We start from the raw sequence: 23093 nt of genomic DNA on the forward strand, positions 1-23093 counted from the left end.
TGAGGGAGGAACTTCCGCTGTCAGCCGCTACTCAGTCATCGCACTGACCAGAGGCAAGCAACTCTTGCCTTTGAGTAGCGGCTGACAGCGGAAGTTCCTCCCTCGTCGCGATGGTTACCCGATACACATCCTGTAGCGGTGAACTACAAGAACCAGGAGGCCAGCGATGGAACAGAAGGTAAGGTGAGCATATTATGTGCGTGTGTGCGCGCGTGCTTGGAATGGGACATTGAACAAGTTGTTCAACGAAGTGTCTGCATTCCAATGATTTCCTATGGGAAATCTTGCTTTGCTAGACGAGTAACTTGGTTAACAAGCACACTCCCAGAACGGATTGTCCTCGTTAACAAAGATTCCACTGTAGCTGGATCAGTAACAGAAAATTTTGCAACAAAACCTGCACCATGAGCATCTACCCTAATGTTCCCACTGGGAGTTGTGCAGGTCTGTAATGACTTGCCATATTTTTTTAAAATTTGATAAAGTAAAGCTTTAATTTTACAGACTTTTTTTTTTTTTTTTTTTTATACCGAAGCTTCACCAGGCCTTTGCCACCTAATCTGAGAGGAGCTAATGTAGGGACAAAAACCCTGATTCCAGGGATGTCACTTACTGGGCTTCTTGCTGTAGTTTTGATATCTTACTGATAAAACAGATTTCATCACTAGAGGACTAGTAAGCATGCTGCCATGTAGTCCTCCATATTCAGGAGCTCTCTAGCCTTCTCCATCACCACTATTTTGCAGCTTTCTGCCTATGCAGTGCACACAGCTGCAGCTCTGCTGAGGCCAAGGTTATACAGAGCTCAGCATTCAGTGAACTGGGAAGTTTGCAGCAGATAACTGATTTTAATAAAATGAAAGCATGCATATCAGAATGGGGGGAGGGGTGAAACATCGGACTGTTGTACAACTCCCTCTGTAGAAAGTAAACTTAAATCATGTTTAAGTGAATCTGTCCACTGGTTTTTGCTACCTTGTTTGAGAGCAGCATGGCGTTGGCAGAAAGCCCCTGAATCCAGTGATGTATCATTTCATTACTGGGGTTCAGTGGTTCTTGAACACTCAGGTTTTTTCATTTAGCAATACAACAGAGCTGAAAAAGATGCCACCGCCCACACCAGGTTCTCTATGTAAATTTCTATAAACAGTGAGCTGCTAATCACAAAAGGGAGCAGAATCCGACAACATGGCATGAGCCAGCAAGTGACTGCAATGATGATGTCCTAGTGCAGAATTCTGTTAACCCTTACAGCATGCGGTCCTCAGATTACATAACAGTTCTTGCATGACATGAACAGGGTCACAAGATTGCTGAGGGAAAGTGCTGCCTTTACTTATTTTGCACATTGGGGACATTAGAAAGGGGCTGTCTGGCAGTGCACAACCATTTTTAACTGTAAATGAAAAGTTGTACAACTATCTAATATATCTGGTCTTTCAGTTCCTTAATATTTTCATGGTGTGTATTTGCTGTCTGTAAACAGGAGTACTTAACATTTAGAGCAAACAAAAATTACATTTACTAATCTGCTCTCATTTACTGATTTAGATGCAATTTAATGTTCTGTCAATGAAGTACAAAAAATCAATCTGATGGCTTTCTACAACTGCTTTCTGAGGTTTTCCGTCAGATGTATGAATGGGGAATTTAGCCTTACTTGTACTTCCAGCATATATGAACACCCTCCCCTACACCCAGGAGATCTGATTTGTACCTGACACTTTTAAGGCCTTCCATACAATTAGGCCAGTTTCAGACACGTGTGACATCCTTTTTTAACACGGATGCCACATGTGCTTATATTATTTGCTGTTTTCCACACGGACAGTGTGACCTGTCATGACCCCGCACGCACACACTCAGACATGTCTGTTTTTTCTCCGGCAGCACGGGTGTCACACAGATCGCACACTGATGTGATCTGTGTGACATCAGTATGACACTGACTGGAGGAAACTGGGGTCTTTTTTTAATTAAAAAGGATTTTCTATATTTACCTGTATCCAGTGATGTCTCCGGCTCCTGACCCCTGCTCATTATACTCACTGAATATTCACTGCCCTGTGGAGCTGGAAGCAGGAGCAGCGCTGGGGACTTCAGTGCCGGGGACTGCATCGCTGGGTGAGTACACAGCAGTGTGTGTGTGTGTGTGTGTGTGTGTGTGTGTGTTCGTTCATTCAGTGTATGCGCTTGGTGTGTCCATGTGTGTCTGCTTGGTGTGTATACATGTGTGTGTATATGTACTCGGTGTATACGTGTGTGTGTAGTGAGAACCTGGAAACCGGAGCATCGCGGGGACAGCATCGGGGACCCGCAGTTCCCAATGAACTCTGATGGACCCGTGAAGCTGTAATGCTGGGGTCATCAGGATGTAATCAGAGTCCATTGGGAACTCCAATGACCTCCTGGATGTCACTGTGCTTGCAGAATACTCACCTGTCCCCCGCGGTGCTGTCCCCGCTTTCAGGTCCTGAGTGCGGTGAATAATAGATTTCTTAATCCAGGAGAATTAAAAGAAGTGATATTAGATGGAACCTATATACAGCAATATTGTTTTGACATTGCTGTTCATTTTATGCTGCACTTTTCAGGCAGAATCCGCTTAAACGTGTGCATGTAGCGTTATCTAGGCAAACTATTGGATGAACGAGATTTGTGTGATTTCATTCCCTTTCTGTGGCAGTACCTGAAAATGAACAACTTCTATACAATCTGATTACTGTTGATTTTTGGAGATCTTTGTGACCTGTCAGCCTTCTCCCAATAATTAACTGTTTAATCCCTTGTCATTTTCTGTTTTGTTTTTTTTGTTTTTTTTTTTCCATTTTTATTCTTTCCTCCTATTATTAAAAAGCGATAATTTTTTATTTCCCGTTAACTTAGCCATATCAGGGCTCGTTTTTTTTAGGGATAAATAAATGACACCATTATATTATCATGTGATGTACTGTGAAGAGGGGGAAAAATGTGTGGTATAAGAGCACAATTCTGCAATTTTTTATTTTTTTTAAATTTGTATCTGCAGGAAAACATGCCGGCTCTCATGGCGAGCCCGCAAGCGAGTACACGACCTATAACGTTCCAGTAAGTCATAGGTTGTGAGGGGGTTAAATAGGGGTAAAGGTAGTTTTGAACTTAAAGAAAAAAGTTTTCACTATTAATCGCTTAAGGGAATTTGACCCTGCGATCATCTGATCTCTTGCACTACAACACAGCAAAACTTCTGTGTATAACCCAAATGATAATTTCCTTTGAATACCAGTAAGAAGCTGGCGTTCACAGGAGAACCATCATAACAGGCATGGGTGCGGGTGGTAGATAGTTGCTGGCTGGCATAACCTTCATCATAACTTTCATCTGCCAGAAAAGATGCCGGCTTGGCTTGTGAGCCTGCATCAATACCGGGGAGCCGCAGAAGGATGTAACTGTACGCCCTACTATGGCAAGGCATTAAAACAGACACTCTTCTTGAGAATGGCTTAGAAACTTTAACCCATTTGTGACATTGATCGTACTGGTGCGTCCACGATCGTGTCCCTGCCTTTGACGTGGGCGTGCAGGCCGAGCCTGCATTTTTCCCTGCACATCTCTGCTGATCTGATCAGCCGACTTGCCTCTAGCAACCAGGGTTGAAGATGCACCAACGGGGAATTCCCATCAGCAACCCTGTGATGTGATCTCGAGGCGCCCATGGGTAGTCATGACAGCCAAAGTTCAGCTGATGACCCCTGTGTCTGTCATGTCAAACTTCCTGTGAATGGCAGCTGCAAGACAGCATTCGTAGAGAATATCTACTGTATACAGAAGAGCTGATGGGCTGTTCATTACAGCACAAGCGATCGGATGATGACAGCTTCATGACTCCTAAGGGGACTAGTAAATACAATTAAAAGTGAGTTTTTAAAAATAAGATAAAACCCACAAGTTTAAATCATCCCCTTTTTTTTTTTATTCATTGAAAATTAAGTTTTAAAATAAATAATGCATTTAGTATCTCCGCGTTCAGAAACATCCGAACTATCAAAATAAAAAATAATCCAATCAATAAACAGCGGAATGGAACAAAAATTCAAAACGCCAGCTAAGGGTTTTTGTTAGCACATTACAATGCAATAAGAGGCGATCAGAACATCGCGTCTACCCAAAAATGGTATCTGTAAAAACGTCAGCTCAGGACCCGAAAAGTAAGCTCTGACGGAGCCCCAGATATCGAAAAATAAGAATGTTCCAGGTTTTGAAAAATGGCATTAGAGGTTTTTTATTTATTTATTTTAACTAGTTCTATTCATATTTGCTATTTATGTACTCCTGAACTGGATAATCCTACAATATGGTTTTTCTGCAATTTCACTGCACTTACAATATTTTTCCAGTTTTCTAGAACACTATATTGTAACATTAATGGTTTCATTTAAAAGTTAAACTCATCCCGCAAAAAACAACCCCTCATATGCCTATGCTGACAGAAAAATAAAAAAACGTTATGGCTCTTGGAAGAAGAGGAGGAAAAAATTAAAACGCCAGTTTGTGAAGAGGTTAAGTTGAATACATGGGTTGTTTTTTGTTTTCTCTTATGCAGCTATGGCCTGTGTCACACATCCAGCATTTCGCCTGATCCGGCATGCAATACAGTATATTCATTTACAGTGGAAGCGTGACACCATGCGGGTGTGTGCTTCATGCACAACCGCATTTGTCCACATGGTGTCGCCCTTCCACTGTTAATGTATTGTACTGCATGCGTGCCGCTTCCGGCGAAATGCCGGATGTGTGAAACTGGCCTAAGTAATCTGTTTAGTTTCATTCCCTCAGGTTTCTAGCAGAACAGGCTCTGTTCCTGGAGTGACAGTTCTGGTGAATAGTAGATCTGTAGTATTAGGCCTCACTTTCATTAGCATATGGTATCTGATGTGATATGCTAATCACACTGCGCTCAACCTCTGCTGCGAGCGTGAGTCGACACTCATGTTGCTGCAATTTGATATTCTTGCATGCAAGAGTCTGATCATAGGTGCGGAGAAGATGGAGAGATTAATTTCTCCACTGCTTTTCTCTGTCATCAGAGTGCAGTCGATGTTTCACACGTACCCAGACACTTGTATGGGTGTGAGTGATCGATATACACTGCCAAATGCAGCTTGCTGGAATTTTATTTTTTATTTTATTCTTCATAACAAAAAAAAAAATCACAGATGAACATTGCCTAATTGTTTAACAGTGGTGCGAGTGCAATCTGATGTTTTATCAGATTGCACTCGTCCATATTAAATGGAAGTGGGAGGGAGGCCTATGGAGAACTATAAAACTGCTGAATGAGTGATAGATTTTTTGTATCAGTGATTTATTCTTAGTCTGCACTATATTCACACATAGCTAACAAAGCATTTGAATAAGCAGAGCAGATAGGCAAGATTAGGAGACTTGCTATAAGCTGATGATTTAGCAAGGTGTATTACTGCATTCTTTCAAAAGCTGAATGGGCAATGGGAAAGCGTGAGCAGCTTACTGCTGGATAGATATCGATGGGCTGCAGATGGCTTACTGGGGTGTTAAAGGGAATCTGTCAGCAGGTTTTCTGGTATGTTAGCTGAGGACTGCATGATTGAACTACAATGTCAGGAGCATGGCAGTCCAACCTGCCATCTCCTCTTGACACCTCGCTGTCAATGTACAATCTTTATAGAGAGCCTGGTGTGGGTTGGGGCAGCTCTCTGAGCTCTGCTAAATCTAAAAATTCTGATTGTGTCAGAACGGCTGCACCCAGTAATCAAAGTGATACAGCGTTGGAATCAGGATCTCTTTGCCTACATCATTCTGCTATCAGATGAGGTAGCAAAAACTTGCTGACAGATATTCACTTAGTTAAGTCCTCTCCTGGAATGTAACCACTTGCATTCTCTGTAGGGTTTGGTCAAGTTATGGTGGTGAAGCTCCATAGAAGCAAGCTATACATTATAAGGCCCTGTGCGCACTAGAAAAAGGATTATACTCTAGAAATTTCTTGAGTCTTAAAGATTAGCGCACTTGCGTTCATAAAACGCATGCGTTTTTTCAGCAGGTTGGTCCCTGCATTATTTTACCATTTATCTATGGGGAAAAAACGCAGGTACCTGCAGAAAAAGAATGAGCATGTCACTTTTTCTCAAGAAATTCTGCAGAAAGAATTTTCTTGAGAAACAAACGCAGTGTGCGCACAGCTATTTTTTTTTTTCCATAGGTTTTGCTGGGGAATGTCTGCAGAAAGGTTACAACCATTTGCTCAAGAAATTTCTGCAGCAGAAACGCAAAAAAACGGGTAAAAACACAGCGTGCGCACAGGGCCTTTGGTTTCCCATTTGTGAGTGATTTGCGTGAGTATGGAGTCACATCACCCGGCACAGTAGGCTGCTTTCCAGACAGGAGCGTGCAGGCACACGTATTTCTATGCCACTGCATGCTCCTGTTCGGAGAGCAGCCTACTGTGCCGGGTGATGTGACTCGACAAAATTATGTATTTTTTTAAATGTAGTATTGTCTTAGTGGTCCCTCTGGAGGAGCTGATAGAAATGGTGATCACCAGTGAACTTTTTTTCAATATTAATATAATGCCTCTGCTTGGAATAAAGTACATTTTACAAAGGAAAGCACTAAATCAGAGATGGGATTAACCCTTTAGTTTTTATTTATTGCTTTTTACTTAAATTAGAGAATGTCATTTGCTTAGTAGCTCTTGTCAATAGAACTTGAGCTTTGCTTTGAAGATGGCCAGCTTAATTTGCTATGATCGTGCACTTCTACAGAGGCAAAGTTGTCTCCTATTCTGTAGCTACACTGGAGAGCGCACAGTGTGAGCCAGAGGGGACAACGATGCTTCTGGTCCAGTTATCCATCAAGCAGGAATGCTCTACCATCGGCAATGCAGAAGTCTTTGGAGGGGTGAGCTCCTACATCAGATCATGATAGCACCCCTTTTAACACTAGAACTACTGGACTCGTGACACCTATATAGAAATACATGGTGCAAAGTAGTCAAAATGACTACCTCAGTAGTTCTAGTGTTAAGTGGTGACTACTTTGTTTTCCTTTCACAAAGAACAGTATAAGCTTTCATTTTAGTCAAAGAATCTGTAGAGATTGGCAATGTGAATACTTCCTGCTTTCCGTTAATCACAATTTGTCTGCAGGGTTTTGCCCCTATACTGTTTATATGCACATATAGCTTTTTCAAAGCCAAGTCCAGTAATCACTTTAAATGGCCAGTTTGTTTCTCCATTACTGAGAAATCTACGTGGATATTCAAGTGAGGCTGAAGTGCTATTGACTTGTGGAAGCTCCTCTCCATCCTCTGTCACTTTGGCTTCATTCCCTCCATTGCACGGCCTTCTGCTCGACTGGTCGCTCTTTTGCTTGAAGTCACCCAGCATCGAGGGTGTCAATCGAGCAGGAGGAGTCGACGCTGGAATAGAACCGGAGCGACAGAGGCATGGAAAGATCTTCCATACCCAAAAAGCACCTCAACCTCATTTACATACTCGTTAAAATACTGATTTGTCACAAATGATCTGCCTAGGTAAAGGTATTCCTGGATTTTCAGGGATTAAATCCTGCTAATTGGTTTCCCTTAAATGTTTGTTTACCAAGCTATCGACTAAGACTGTACATATTGTATTAAAAAAAAAAATGTTACAAATCCAGTTAAATTGGATCCAGGAAATTCCAATGTTGTCTAAATCAAGCGGTTTGATAATGTATCATTATGGTAATTAATCTAATGTTGCCTTTAACACTTCTGTATTCTCCACCACAAGGAAGGTTTTGTCATCTAACTCCACATAATTCCTTTATTACTTGTATGGACTTAACATGTTGGGCCTTTTGTTTTCGAGGTACAAGTGTGACCAATTTGGTTTTTCTAGTGTACCAGTAATCGTGAAGAATTCCAGACTCTAGTGAAGCACTTGGGTAACTAAAAGCAAAACTTTTCCAGGTTTTCATATTGGTGGGGAAATACGATATTTTAGGGAACATTTTGACTAATGGTAAAATCTCATTTGTAATGCTAATATATACTTAAAACCCTTTTTGCCTTTTCAGCCAAACAGGCAAAAAACTAATGGCGAAGTGTCGAATGCTTATCCAAGAGAATCAAGAGCTGGGGAGACAGCTGTCCCAGGGTCGTATTGCTCAACTCGAGGCAGAGTTGGCTTTGCAGAAGAAATATAGTGAGGAACTTAAAAGCAGTCAGGATGGTAAGGGTTTGGTTACAATAGGGTCTATAACTAACATTTTATCTGTGTAACTTAACATGCACCCACAGTTTCTTCTGCTCAGCACCAAAGATTCATTCTTGGCTGATCATTGTCTTGTGTAAATAGGATCCGCACTAAGAATTGTTGCAGTCTATGCTCACTAAGCAATCTAGTATATCTGTTTGCACAATTTAATTTGGCCTACCTGTGTAATGACCACCGATCAGTAAAAGTTTACCAATCAGTGCATTTAGGCTGGGGCCACAAGGGGATTACTGCGATCCCCTCGCATGACACTCGGCTCACGCTGGCAGTACAGCAGAGCCGAGTGTCCCTGCAACTGAGGTCCGATTGTGCGAGCGTACCCCGGCTGCGTGGGGTGGGTCGGTGCTGCAGAGGGGAGGGAGGGATTTATCTCCCGCTCTGCTCCGTTGCCGGCTATTGCCATTCTCGCCCTGCACTCGCGGGATACCGGTGTACTGCGAGTGCAGTGCAATTTTTCTCTCGCACCCATTCAAGTCTAAGGGGCGAGAGAAAAAAAACAGGATCACATTAGTCGCAGCATGCTGCGATTGTTTTCTTGGTCCAATTAGGGCTGAGAAAATCGCTCATGGGTGCTATTGGTCCGAGTGAAATGCGATTTTAATATTATTTTTTTTTTTATCGGACTCCACTCGCACCGATTTTCATGCCATGTGGCTTAGGCCTTATTGTGCTGCTGGTCGGACCGTGTAAAGTAACCCTGAGGGTCCTGTCTCACGTTTTGACGTTCCAGCGATCCGACCTGGCAGGGATCGCTGGAGCGTCGCTGGTAAGCTTTGAATCAGACAAAGACTGGAGGACAAGGAGTAAAGTGCAAATATGTTTAATAAATAGCGACTGGCACGAAGGAATCAGCGGCAAAAACAGGCCGGCAGATAAAGTATAGATGTACTAGATGACAATTACATATAGGGCACAAGTAAAATGATTTTACTTGTGCCCTATATGTAATTGTCATCTAGTACATCTACTTTATCTGCCGGCCTGTTTTTGCCGCTGATTCCTTTGTGCCAGTCGCTATTTATTAAACATATTTGCACTTTACTCCTTGTCCTCCAGTCTTTGTTTGATGTTCAGAGTGTGCTCAGACAGGTGCCATGCAGTGGCTTTCTTGCTTCTTTTTCATTGTTTGTTCCTTTTGCATATTAAGCTTTGAATCAGGCAGATATCCACAGCGATCAGAGACCAGCCACCAGCGACCCGTGTAACGATGCTGTGCTTGGTAGCCAGGGTACACATCGGGTAACTATGCAAAGCGCTTTGCATAGTTACCCGATGTCTACCCTGGCTACATGTACAGGGAGCCGGCGTCTAGCAGTCTGTAAGCGGCATACGCTGGTAACCATGGTACACATCTGGTAACTAAGCAAAGCGCTTTGCTTAGTTACCTGATGTGTACCATGGTTAGCAGTGTACCACCGCTTACAGGCTGCCAGACGCCGGCTCCCTGCACATTTAGATCGTTGGTCTCCTGCCGTCAAACACGCCGATGTGAGTTGCGCATCGGGAGACCGAGCAAAACATGGTCCTGATTGATTTGTAACGATCAGTGATCTCGCAGCAGGGGCCCACTTTCTGCTGCTTGACACACACAGCAATATTGCTGGCAAGGTCGCTGATACGTCACAAAACCTGTGACTTTTCAGCAATCTCGCTAGTGATCTCTCTGTGTGACGGGGCTTTTAGCTCGTTCAGTTATCTAATCCTATCTGAGAAGATACTCCCACAAATAGGGATGATCTTCGTCTGGAGCTTTGAGGGCCTAACAGGCTAAACCAGAAATAAATCTTATTACAGTTTAGCTCTAATCAACTGGCTAATTTCCTGCCACACTCACATTGCAGGTCTCAAGTCGTTTCTCCGTAGAGCAACTGAAGGGATGGTAAGGGCAATTTGCAAATGAAATTGCTCACTTTATAGTTTCTTGATAAGCTTGTCTTTTCCAACCAAAGATGGTCTTGGCTCTTGTCTCAAATAGTTTGTTAGACCACTCCAGTGTGAAATGGGCTGGCCACTACTACTGGGGGCTGCCCCGCCGATCAGCTGTTACCAGTGCCGACTGGAAGTTCTTGGAGGCTGCTGGAACACAACAGCTCATTCATTACTGTAGTGGCTACAGCTGGGTACAGCAGATCCACTCCCTATCAAATTAATAGAGGGTGGGTCTCCAGCTATATCAGATCTATAGTGACCACGGCCGAGTACAACTGTGTTACAGCAGTATCTGAGAACTTGTAACCTTTGCCAATAACGGTTGCCGAGGCAAGTGTCATACCCCCACCGATTAGATCTTCGTCCTATTGATATGCCATTACCAAAATAGTAGTGATCATCCTCTTTAGGCTTATGCTTATTTTTGTATATGTAAGCAGAATAAACATTGTTTTACTATATAAGTCTGGGCAATGTTTTTCAATGACTAGTATGCCTGTAATAACTGTATTCTGGTAATTGTATGGAAATTGTCTGCAGCAGAAGATTTATCAGGTTCGTGAGATGGTTGAAGGAAAGGTTTTGTGTAAAAAGTGCAGTGCCTAGTTTTTTTTGGGGCTGGGTTTTTATTTTTGTTCAGACCATGTTCTGCTTAGCTTTCATAGCACTCAACGTGCACCTTTTGTTTATAGTGTATGTTCTAAATCTAGGGTCAAGCAAGAGTACTACTAGGAAGGCATTACAGATATATTTTATGGATTACGGCTGTATACCTGTTTCTCAACTCCCTTCCAGGTTTCCAAAACAGCTCATGTATCCTGGAGTTTTAGTATTGCACAGCTGATGGAAATGTCGATGCCTGAGAATGCCATAGCTGGTCTTCATAGGTTCGCTTCAAATCATGACCTGTAGGGGTTACTTGACAAATGTGGTAAAAGCACTGCAATTTGTGGGTTAGTTAATCTGGCAATATATGAGCATAGGGCTAGATGATGTAAATTGTCTTAACTATTATATCCAATATATAATTCTATAAGTACCATAATAACTTGTCAGATTTTGCTCAGTTTGGAATCAGTAGGGTTTCTGATGATACTTGTATGCTCAATTTGTCTTGTTTTGATTATTTTGTTCAACAGAGTTAAATGATTTCATCATTCAGCTGGATGAGGAGGTGGAAGGCATGCAAAGTACTATCCTAGTTCTTCAGCAGCAACTTAAAGAATCCCGTCAACAACTCTCTACACTTCAGCAACAATCTCAACTTTCTGCAAACAGGACCCCTACAGAGGGTAAAGAAGAGGGAGAGACCCTAAGCAAGGACTGCAGCCGTGTGGCCAATGGACCAAGCAACGGTGGCTCTACCCATCAGAGAAGCCATACCTCTGCAGCGCTTTATAGGGAGGGTAGTAGTGCAGAAGAAGACTTCCCTGGGTCACCTGTAAATGAGGGAAAGCCGTCCAACCACTCAGAGGAGAGAACTGGTAGGGGTGGGTCAAGCTACTTAAACCAACTTAGTACTGGGTATGAAAGTGTAGACTCACCTACTGGAAGTGAGAACTCTCTCACTCACCACTCTAATGATACAGACTCCAATCACGACTCTCAGGAGGAGAAACCGAGGAGTGTGAAAGGCAACAGAACTGTGAGCTCCCGCCACATTCAGAACGGCTTGGACTCTGGAGCAAATGTACAGTGATCTGTTTTGTAAAAAAAAAAAAAATGTGTTTATTTTTGTTTTCTATAAATCCCAAGTCAATTAATTTCACAGTTCATGCTGTCCAAGAATAGTATATATTTTGTCATAATTTTGCCTTTCTAAGTTTTGTTTTTCTTTGTCGCTTAATATAATACCTCTGCCAATTGGTTATTTTAACAGTTGATTTGCATTGAGAGGTGCAAATAAGTGACATTTATGTGGACAGTTATTTTTATGTAAGAATTATAAATTGGAAAAATAACTTTGTAAAATCTTCACATTTACTGATGTCTGTACAACTGCTAATATCTTTAATCTTTGCCGTGTAGTGGGATATCTAGCCTTTCATTACCATGTTTTCATAGTACTGGGTGGGTATGACAGATAAATATGCCCAGTAATAGTTTTATCACAAAAAGTTCCTTGGTAGTTTCTGTTTAACTCTATTTTATTTTCTTCTTCTGCAAAACTGTACATACTTTTCCTTCTTTAGATGGCTGAATGTTTGACACTAGTGTGCAGTTATTCAGTTTCCAGATCGTTGTACCTTGTTTATGCATATGATCCTGTGACCCCAATATTAACATGCCTGTACTGACCAAACCAAAATAAAGATTTTTAATATGAATAATGTCACTTTATACACCTTTTGTGAATGTTTGCCATGTAAAGTATCATGTAATGCAGGGGTGGGGAACCTTTTTTCTGTCGGGGGCCATTTGGAAATTTCTACCAACCTTCGGGGGCCGCACAAAATTATCAATGTTTAAATGACCCTGCTATATTGGGTGAAGCAATTAATTAACTGGGGGCATGGGGCTGGGGGCACAGACACCACACGCGGGGCTGGGGGCACAGACACCACACGCGGGGCTGGGGGCACAGACACCACACGCGGGGCTGGGGGCACAGACACCACACGCGGGGCTGGGGGCACAGACACCACACGCGGGGCTGGGGGCACAGACACCACACGCGGGGCTGGGGGCACAGACACCACACGCGGGGCTGGGGGCACAGACACCACACGCGGGGCTGGGGGCACAGACACCACACGCGGGGCTGGGGGCACAGACACCACACGCGGGGCTGGGGGCACAGACACCACACGCGGGGAGGCACAGACACCACACGCGGGGAGGCACAGACACCACTGTGGGGAGGCACAGACATCACTGTGGGGAGGCACAGACATCACTGTGGGGAGGCACAGACATCACTGTGGGGAGGCACAGACATCACTGTGGGGGGCTGCACAGACATCACTGTGGGGAGGCACAGACATCACTGTGGGGGGCTGCACAGACATCACTGTGGGGAGGCACAGACATCACTGTGGGGAGGCACAGACATCACTGTGGGGAGGCACAGACATCACTGTGGGGAGGCACAGACATCACTGTGGGGGCTGCACAGACATCACTGGGGGGGCTGCACAGACATCACGGGGGGGCTGCACAGACATCACGGGGGGGCTGCACAGACATCACGGGGGGGCGGCACAGACATCACGGGGGTGGCTGCACAGACATCACGGGGGTGGCTGCACAGACATCACGGGGGGGGCTGCACACACGACTGGGGGGTGTGCACACAGGACTGGGGGGTGTGCACACAGGACTGGGAGGGGTGCACACAGGACTGGGGGGGGTGTGCACACAGGACTGGGGGAGGGGTGCACACAGGACTGGGGGAGGGGTGCACACAGGACTGGGGGAGGGGTGCACACAGGACTGGGGGAGGGGTGCACACAGGACTGGGGGAGGGGTGCACACAGGATTGGGGGGGTGCAAACAGGACTACTGGGTGATGGGCTGCACACAGGACATTGGGGGGCTGCACACAGGACTGGGGGAGGGGTGCACACAGGACATTGGGGGCCACACTGCGCTGAGAGTTTCATGCAACTCTGGGGGAGAAGGTTTACAGAACTGGTGTGGGGAGGCACAAAGCATTGGGCAGGGCACATAGCAGCAGAGGGTCGGCGCTGGACTCACAGCAGCATTGCACTCACATCACCGGAGTGCAGGAGCCGGACACACTGCATCAGAACTTGAAGGAGAAGGCAGGCACTGATCTCCGGAGGGCAGGGGGCGGACACACAAGGCTAGAAACTGTGAGGCTGCTGTGGACCCGCCCACAATTTGCACTGGCCGACGGGAGAACACATTGCAGCACAAACAGCAATGTGTGGATTTAAAGGGCCGGCGGCAGCAAACCGCGGTGACAGCACCAGCACTGCCTCCCCCGGGAATCTGCCCGGGGGCCACATAAAAGGTCATGGCGGGCCGCATGCGGCCCGCGGGCCGGAGGTTCCCCACCCCTGATGTAATGGATACTGGCGGTATGCTTTTAGAGGTCAAGCATGTAGACCAGTGTTCCCCCAACCCCAGTCCTGAAGGCCCACCAACATACCATGTTTTCAGGATTTACTTTGAATTATCACCTATACAAAACTAACAAAACATGGATGTAGACAGCTAGGGGCAGGAATAAATGTTGGAATCAAGTGTCAGTCCACTTTTGACTACAGCTAAAGTATTTTTGTTTGGTTTTTTTTAATAGCACATCCCTAACTAGCAATCTGCCTCAAATTACTCAGCTATTTAACCCCTTCATTTTCAGGCTATTTTCCTTTTTTTTCCTTTTGTTTTTGTGGGGGTTTTTTTCTTCCAAAAGTCATAACTTTTTAAATTCCAAGTTTGTTAAAATTTACAAACAAAATGCAATTTCACAATGTTTCTTTTTAGTATTTTTTATAAAATTGACCTGGCAATGATTTAATCAGGTCAGTACAATTATGCAGATATTAAACATGTAATGATAGTTGTTGATTTTTGAAGTTTTTGTTGTTTATTTTTTTACACTTTGACTTATACCACTTTTAGATACAATCTATGCCTCTTATGGCATTTTATTTCCAATTTTCGACTGCCAAAAAAACCATAATTTTGGCTTTTTGATTTTATTTTTTTTTCTCGTTCCTTTTATTTACCAATTTGGATTATTTTATATTTAGTTCAGACTTTTACAAATTCTACATCAGTCTGAAATTTCAGGGGTTTTTTGTTTTTTTTTGAGGGTCTCCATTAGTTTTTATATAAAGAACATGCCTCCAACTGGGAAGATTTTGTTTTTCTTTTTGAAGCAAACAAATAGGACAACATAACTGAAAACTTCAGTGTGCATTGCTGTTCATCCCACTGCAGTCAGTACTTTGTAGAGCCTCCTTTTGCGGCAATTACAGCTGCAAGTCGCTTTGGATAAGTCTTAAGCTTTTCACATCTTGTCACTGGATTTTTTTTGCCCATTCCCCAAGGCAAAACTGCTCCAGATCTATCAAGTTAATTTCCTCTGGTGAGCTGCATTCTTCAAGTCTAACCACAGGTTCTCAGGGTATGTGCGCACGTTGCTTTTTACCTGCTTTTTACCTGCTTTTTTGCTGCTTTTTCTTCTGCGCTGTTTAATGCCAAAATGGATGTGTTCTTCTATTCAAGCAAAGTCTATGGGAATTTGGGTTTCTTCTTCACGCTATGTTGTTCAAAATGCTGCCTTTTTGTGGCAGAACTTTGGTCAAAAACTCAGCTTTGCAGTGCAAAACCCAAATGGCAAAAACAATTGACATGTTGCTTCTTTGAAAAGCTGAGTTTTTGACCAAAGTTCTGCCACAAAAAGGCAGCATTTTGAACAACATAGTGTGAACAAGAAACCCAAATTCCCATAGACTTTGCTTGAATAGAAGAACACATCCATTTTGGCATTAAACAGCGCAGAAGAAAAAGCAGCTAAAAAGCTTGTAAAAAGCAACGTGCGCACATACCCTCAATTGGGTTAAGGTCTTGGCTTTGACTAGACCACTCCAATACATTTACACTTTTTCCCTTAGGGTATGTGCGCAAGTTGCGTTCTGGCGTGATAAATAGAATGCAGTCTTTTGTCACTGCATGTGCGTTTCAAAATGCAACCAAAACACTGCGTTTTGGCTTCATTTTGAATGCATAATTGATGCGTTCTGGATACTTCCTCTCCCATAGAAAGGGAAAAGCATCCAAAATGCACAAAAGTGACATTGCTTTTTAGAACACAAAGATTTTGTAAAAAATTTGGCATCCAAAGCGCTGCGTTTCAAAACACAACGTGCGCATGGAATTTTCTTAATTTTCATAGACTTTGCTGGGGACGCAGAATGCATGATTTACGCTGCAGTTCAAAACTCTGCGTAAACGCATGTAAATACGCAATGTGTGCACAGACCCTTAAACTCGAGTGTTGCTTTAGCAGTATGCTTTGTGTTATTGTCTTATTGGAAGGTGAACCTCTATCCCAGTCTCAAATCGCTGACAAACTTGTTTGGCTCAAGAAGCTTCCTGTATTTTGCACCATCCATCTTCACCTCGACTTGGACCATTTTCTCTATCCCTGCTGCCATAAAACCTCCCCACAGCATACTACCACCACCATGTTTCACTGTGGGGATAGTTTTCTTGGGGTGATGAGCTGTGTTGGTTTGTCGCCAGACATAGCGTTTATCTTGGTGGCCAAAAAGTTCAATTTTGGTCTTTTCTGACCATAGCACTTCCTCCTTACATTTGGGGAGTCTCCCACATGTCATTTGGCAAAAGTAAAAACAAGCCTTCCAATTTTTGGCTGTGAGTAAAGGCTTTTTTTTTCTGGTCACTCTTCCATAAAGGCCAGCTCTATGGAGTACATGGCTTTTTGTGGTCGTATGGACTCCAGTCTCTGGAAACTCTGTAGCTCCTTCAGGGGTACCTTTTGGGCTCTGTGCTACATCTCTGATTAATGCCCTTCTTGCCCGGTCTGAGAGTTGTGGTGGGCGTCCCTTTCTTGGCAAGTTTGTTGTGATACCATTTTCCATTTGATAGTGCTCCAGGCAATCATCAGAGATTGGGATATTATCTTTAACAACACAACCCTGACTTGATCTTCTCAACAACCTTGTCTCTGACTTGTTGGAGATTTCCTTGGTCTTCATGGTGGTGTTTGGTTTGTGGTGCCTCGGTGTTGCAGCCTCTGTGGCCTTTTAGAAAAGGTGTGTATATACTGACAGACCATGTGGCACTTAGATCACACACAGGTGGACTTCCATTCACTAAGCATGTGATTTATGAAGGTAATTGCTAGTACCAGATATTTTTAGAGGCTTTATAGAAAAAGAGGTGAATACATATGCATGTTGCAATATTTACTTATTTTATACCATAAAATTGTGTGCCTATATATTTGTCACTTCCTCAACTTAACTATTTAGTGCTGATGCATCACACACAAATCAGATTACAAAAATATTTAAACACAGGTTGTAATGTAACAAAGTAGGTAAATCACCAAGGGGGTGAATACTTTCACAAGGCACTGTACATAGTTGCATGAGCACTGCAATTTATAGCCAATATCACGGTCAACAAATGGCTAAACGCTGCCTCTCACAAGACAGCAGTCATGACTGGCATGGGCCTTCAGCAGACCCTTGGATGTCATGGAACCCATAAACACCCTGCAGTAACGTCATGGGTGCGGCCCCTCCCCTTCTGGAGCACATATCATCTGTGGGCTAGCATCAAAGTCAGGGACACAACCTATGATGTAAACATACGTTATATGTCGGTAAGGGGATAAGATATGGCAGAATTTATGCTACCATATATCTTTGAATAACGAATTTAAAGGGTATTTGTCATGAAGTTCAACCCAGTCCTCCAAGCTACATAAATGGGCATTGCAGGACTTTCAGATGTAAGTTTGTGAACACCTATCTGTTGTGCTTTCTCAGATAATGATCAATTTAATGTGCAAAAGGAAAAAGAGGTCCTAAGTGCTTTGGGTGTGCCAGAGCACTTAACAAGCCACTGCCTCCCCAGGTCGTTAACCCTTTCCACCACCCTAAACCAGCTTTTAGCTTGATTAACCCGCTGTCTGATTTCCTTGCCTGGTATCTTACATCATTCAGAAAATGTAGATACAATCTGGGGAGTTAGTGGCTTGTTACATGCTCAAAGCAAAATGTCTTGAAAATAAAAGATTCAAAACAAGAAAGCCTGCGGGGACACCATCACATGTTTCTCAACGCTGGCAGGAAACTAGCCAGGTCTTTCACCAGGATGGAACAATCACGGGAAGGGCTGTTTCCAGTCAAGGAGACCACCTATGCCAAACATGGTATCCATCCACAGACAGCGGTTTCGGGGTATTTGCCCCTCATCAGTGTGGAGTAGGAAACTGGCTAGTGGGAGCATTGCCTAGTAGAAGACTACATAAGCAAGAATGGTTGACCTTCGGGAGATCAACATCCAACACTGCGGAGACACCATCACGTGTTTCTCAAGACAGTGATTCTAGAGCACACCACACTGATGAGGGGAAAATACCCCGAAACAGCTGTCTGTGGATGGATACCATGTTTGGCATAGGTCGTCTCCTTGACTGGAGACTGCCCTTCCCGTGGTTGTTCCTTCCCGGTGAAAGACCTGGCTAGTTTCCTGCCAGCGTTGAGAAACATGTTGATGGTGTCTCCGCAGGCTTTCTTGTTTTGCATATTTCCAAGGGGGGCATTGCTCTAGAATCACTGCGTTGAGAAACACGTGATGGGGTCTCCGCGGTGTTGGATGTTGATTTCCCTAAGGTCAACCATGCTTGCTTATGTTGAAATATAAAAGATGCACAACAAATTAACAGAAGCTGGAGCTATGTATATAAAATGTCTGTCTAAGGAATGTTTTGCTATGCTGAATGTACATGGGCGTGCAAATTTTCAAGATCCACTGCTGGCTGCTATTGCAATTGCTGATTTAAGATATCCCAGATATGCTAGGTGGGAAACTTGAAGAATGGCAAGTAATGATCCATTCTGTGCTTTGAGATTGGTCATCACATATTAAGCCTAAAGCGGGCTTTACACGACATAGCTAATGAGATGTCATTGGGGTCACGGAATTCGTGACGCACATCTGGCCTTGTTAGCGACGTTGTTACGTGTGAAACGCACGAACGACCATTAACTATCAAAATTACTCACCTAATCGTTGACACGTTGTTCTAATCCCAATTATCGTTGCAGGACACAGGTTCGTCATTCCTGAGGCAGCACACATCGCTGTGTGTGACACCGCAGGAACGAGGAACATCACCGTAGCGGAGTCCACCGGCAATGAGGAATGAAGGAGGTGGGCAGGATATTCCGCCCGCTCATCTCTGCCCCTCCGCTTCAATTGGGCGGCTGCTTAGTGATGCCGCTGTGACGTCGCACGAACCGCCCCCTTAAAGTGACATTGGTGAAGAGGTAAATGCGTGTGACGCTGTCGTAGTGATATTGTTCGCTACGGCAGCGATCACCCCGTGACGCGCCACCGACGTGGGCGGGTGCTATCGCGACATCGCTAGTGATGTCGCAGTGTGTAAAGCCCGCTTTAGGCTACGTTCACACAGGGCATCTTTTATTGCATTTTTGAGGTCACAAAGATGCACCAAAATGCATGCATTTCTCTCCCAGCAAAGTCTGAGATTTCTATTTTGCTGTCCACACTGTTATCTTTTTTTGTCTGCATCTTGGCTTCATTTTTGAAGATGCAGCATGTCAATTCTTTTTGCGTTTTTCCAGCATTTTTGAGCCCTTCCAGTTTAATAGATTTTTACTTAAAAACGCATTGGGCAAAGTGCGGTAAAAACGCATGCGTTTTTTTATGCATTTTTTACTTCGGGTGTATTTTTTTTGCGTTTTTTTTTTTTGGGCCAAAAACACTGCATCTCTGTGGTTAGAAAAGATGCACTATGTGAACATAGCCTAAAGGCCCAGTCACACTAAACAACTTACCAGCGATCCCAACAACGATACAACCTGATAGGGATCGCTGGTAAGTTGCTAGGATGTCGCTGGTGAGATGTCACACTTAGCGACGCTCCAGCGATCCCACCAGCAACCTGACCTGGCAGGGATCGCTGGAGCGTCGCTACACGTGGAAGCATGCTGCGCTTGGTAACTAAGGTAAATATTGGATAACCAACCCGATATTTACCTTGGTTACCAGCGCACATCGCTTAGCTCTGGCTCCCTGCACACCTAGCCACAGTACACATCGGGTTAATTACCCGATGTGTACTCTGCTACGTGTGCAGGCAGCAGGGAGCCGGCTTCTGCAGACGCTGGTAACCACGGTAAACATCGGGTAACCAAGAAGCCCTTCCCTTGGTTACCCGATATTTACCTTCGTTACCAGCGTCCGCCGCTCTCACACTGCCAGTGCCGGCTCCCTATTCCCTGCACTCCTAGCCACAGTACACATCGGGTTAATAACCCGATGTGTACTCCAGCTACGTGTGCAGGGAGCAGGAGCCGGCACTGACAGCTGAGAGCGGTGGACGCTGGTAACAATGGTAAATATCAGGTAACCAAGGAAAGGGCTTCTTGGTTACCCGATATTTACATTGGTTACCAGCGTCCGCAGAAGCCGGCTCCTGCTGCCTGCACATTTAGTTGTTGCTCTGTCACTGTCACACACAGCGATGTGTGCTTCACAGCGGGAGAGCAACAACTAAAAAATGGCCCAGGACATTCAGCAACAACCAGCGACCTCACAGCAGGGGCCAGGTTGTTGCTAGATGTCACACACAGCGACATCGCTAGCAACATCGCTGCTACGTCACAAAAGTTGTTCCTTAGCAGCGATGTTGCTAGCGATGTTGCTTAGTGAGACGTGGCCTTAAGTGTGACGGTACCTGTAGGTGTTAAACAGTGTTTACACAAACATCAGGTGTTTGCACAGCATTGGTTTACAACCCAGACATCCATTGACCTCATGCCACTGCTCTCACAGGCTTTCTTGATGCAGAACAAGATAGCAATTCAGGCTGGAATGGAGCTCTATCCTCCAGCGATGAGCACCACTTTTGACTTGAATGCATTGATAGCTGAAGATTAGTCTAGAGACCATGTAGATAATGCTATGAATAGGCCTTCGCGAACAAGGCAGTAATATTTAACATGAGAACACCAGGCTGTATGTTGCTTGTGCCAATGTGAGTACCCTGCTTGGTCTAAACGTGCTACCATGGACAACAGCATCTTTGAACTAGTCTTCCATTGAACATACACATGTTGGATGTCATTGGCTTGTAATTGCAAAGGGAGCTTCCAGCAGTGGATGTTAATAATTTGCGTACCCAAGTGCATATAGAGTGGCAGAACATTCCTCAGACAACCACCTCATTGTAAGCATGCTAAGGCGTGTAGGGGGGTGTGCTTCTGCATGTACTGATCATACTCAAAATTGAACATCTTTTCAATATTTTGTTTCAATCTTTTCATCATTAACATGTCTATTTATCCTGTAATTTCCATAATTACACCACTTTTTCATGTATACAGTCATGGCTGAAAGTGTTGGCACCCTTGAAATGGTTTCAGAAAATGAAGTATTTCTCCCAGAAAATTATTGCAATTGCGTATCTTGTCATGCGCATGTTTATTTCCTTTGTGTGTATTGTAATAACCCAAAAGAAAAACTGAGAAGAAAAGGCAAATTGGACATTATTTCACAGAAAACCAGAAAAAGGGGCTGGACAAAATTGTTGGCACCCTCAACTTAATATTTGGTTGCACACCCTTTGGCATATATAACTGCAATGAATTGCTTCGCTGCTTTCACACATCCGGTTTTTGCTATGCGGCACAATCCGGCACTTTGCAGGAAAAACGCAACCGTTTTTTTTTTGCTGCCGGTTGCGTTTTTCCTGCATAGACTTTAATTAGTGCCGCATTGTGCCGCATGGCCTTGCGTTCGGTCCGTTTTTTGCCGCATGCGGCAGATTTAGCCGATGCGGCGGCCGGATGGAACGTTGCCTGGCACTTTTTTTGTGCGGCAAAAAAAAAAATGCATCGCGCCGCATCCTGCCGATGCGGTGCTTTTCCCAATGCATCCCTATGGATGCCGGATGCGGCAAAAACCGCATCCGGCCGCCGCATGTGGTTTTTGCCACTGCGCATGCTCAGTAGCATGCCGCAAGCGGCAAAAAACGGACGGGCCGCATGTAAAAAAACTTATGCAAAGGATGCGGTATTTTCACCGCATCCGTTGCATAGGTTTCACAGCCGGATTGAGCCGCACTGCTCAAACCGGATGTGTGAAAGCAGCCTTACACATCTCAACTGGAAATTTGGACCACTCTTGTTTTACAAACTTCTCCAAGTCTCTGATATTTGAAAGCTGCCACCTTCAAACAGCAATTTTAAGATCTCTCCACAGCTGTTCTATGGGATTTACATCCAGATTCATTGCTGGAAACTTCTGAATTTTCCAGCCCTTTGTTTCCATTGATTTCAGGGTGCTTCTTGAATTATGTTGCTGACTTAGAACGTTAAGCCAGCTTTCTGACACGGGGCACTACATTGTGACCCAAAATTATTTTTTTTAATCTTCAGATTTCTTGATGCCTTGCACACAGTCAAGATCCCAGTGCCAGAGGCAGCATAACAACCTCAACCATATTTGACTGAAGGTATTGTGTTCTTTTCTTTGTAGGCCTCATTCCATTTTTGGTAAAAAGTACTGTAGAATGATGTACTTTACCGAAAAGCTTCATCTTGCTCTCATCTGTCCACATTACGCTTTCCCAGAAAGATTTTGGCAAACTGCAGTCTAGCTTTTTTTATGTCTGTGTCAGCAGTGGGGTCCTCCTGGGTCTCCTGCCATAGCGTTTCATTTAATTCAAATATTGACATTTTGCACTGACACTGATGCGCCCTGAGCCTGAATGACCACTTCAATTTTTTTGGGAACTTGATTGGGGCTGCTTATCCACCATCCAGACTGACCTGCATTGCAACATTTCATCAATTTTTCTCTGCTATCCACATCCTGAAAGATTAGCTACAATGCCATGTGTTCTTCAAACTTCTTATGTTGCCCAACTTGGACAAAGGAACGAACATCAAGTCTCTGGAGATGGACTTCTAAGGTTTAGATTGTTGATTTTCATATTGCCCACACCTGTTGCTGCCACAAGTGAGTTTGAATGATCATCACATGCTTAAAACAAGGTTGTTCACCAATAATTTTGTAAAGGTGCCAATTCCTTGTTCCAGCCCATTTTTGGGATTTTGTGTGGAATTCTATCCAGTTTGCCTTTTTTTCTTCTTTTTTTTGTGTTCTTTCAATATGCACAAAGGAAATAAATAT

General features: G+C 44.0%; 1 protein-coding gene across 3 annotated transcripts in view; it reads left to right on the top strand.

Annotated features, from left to right (window-relative positions):
• The window catches only part of WTAP (WT1 associated protein), a 115661-nt gene extending 103126 nt beyond the window's left edge, over positions 1 to 12535 (top strand). For 2 of the 3 annotated variants that reach the window (XM_075339579.1, XM_075339580.1), the window contains 2 exons: positions 8077 to 8231; positions 11345 to 12535. In XM_075339579.1, coding sequence (XP_075195694.1) covers positions 8077 to 8231; positions 11345 to 11904 — 715 coding nt within the window. In that variant the 3' untranslated portion in view covers positions 11905 to 12535. Of the gene's footprint in view, positions 1 to 8076; positions 8232 to 11344 lie in introns of those variants that run through there. The other variant, XR_012751611.1, reaches the window with a different exon arrangement.
• The last annotated feature ends 10558 nt before the right edge of the window (positions 12536 to 23093 follow it).

The sequence above is a fragment of the Anomaloglossus baeobatrachus genome, chromosome 3 (assembly GCF_048569485.1).
Source record: "Anomaloglossus baeobatrachus isolate aAnoBae1 chromosome 3, aAnoBae1.hap1, whole genome shotgun sequence".
NCBI classification, from domain to species: domain Eukaryota; kingdom Metazoa; phylum Chordata; class Amphibia; order Anura; family Aromobatidae; genus Anomaloglossus; species Anomaloglossus baeobatrachus.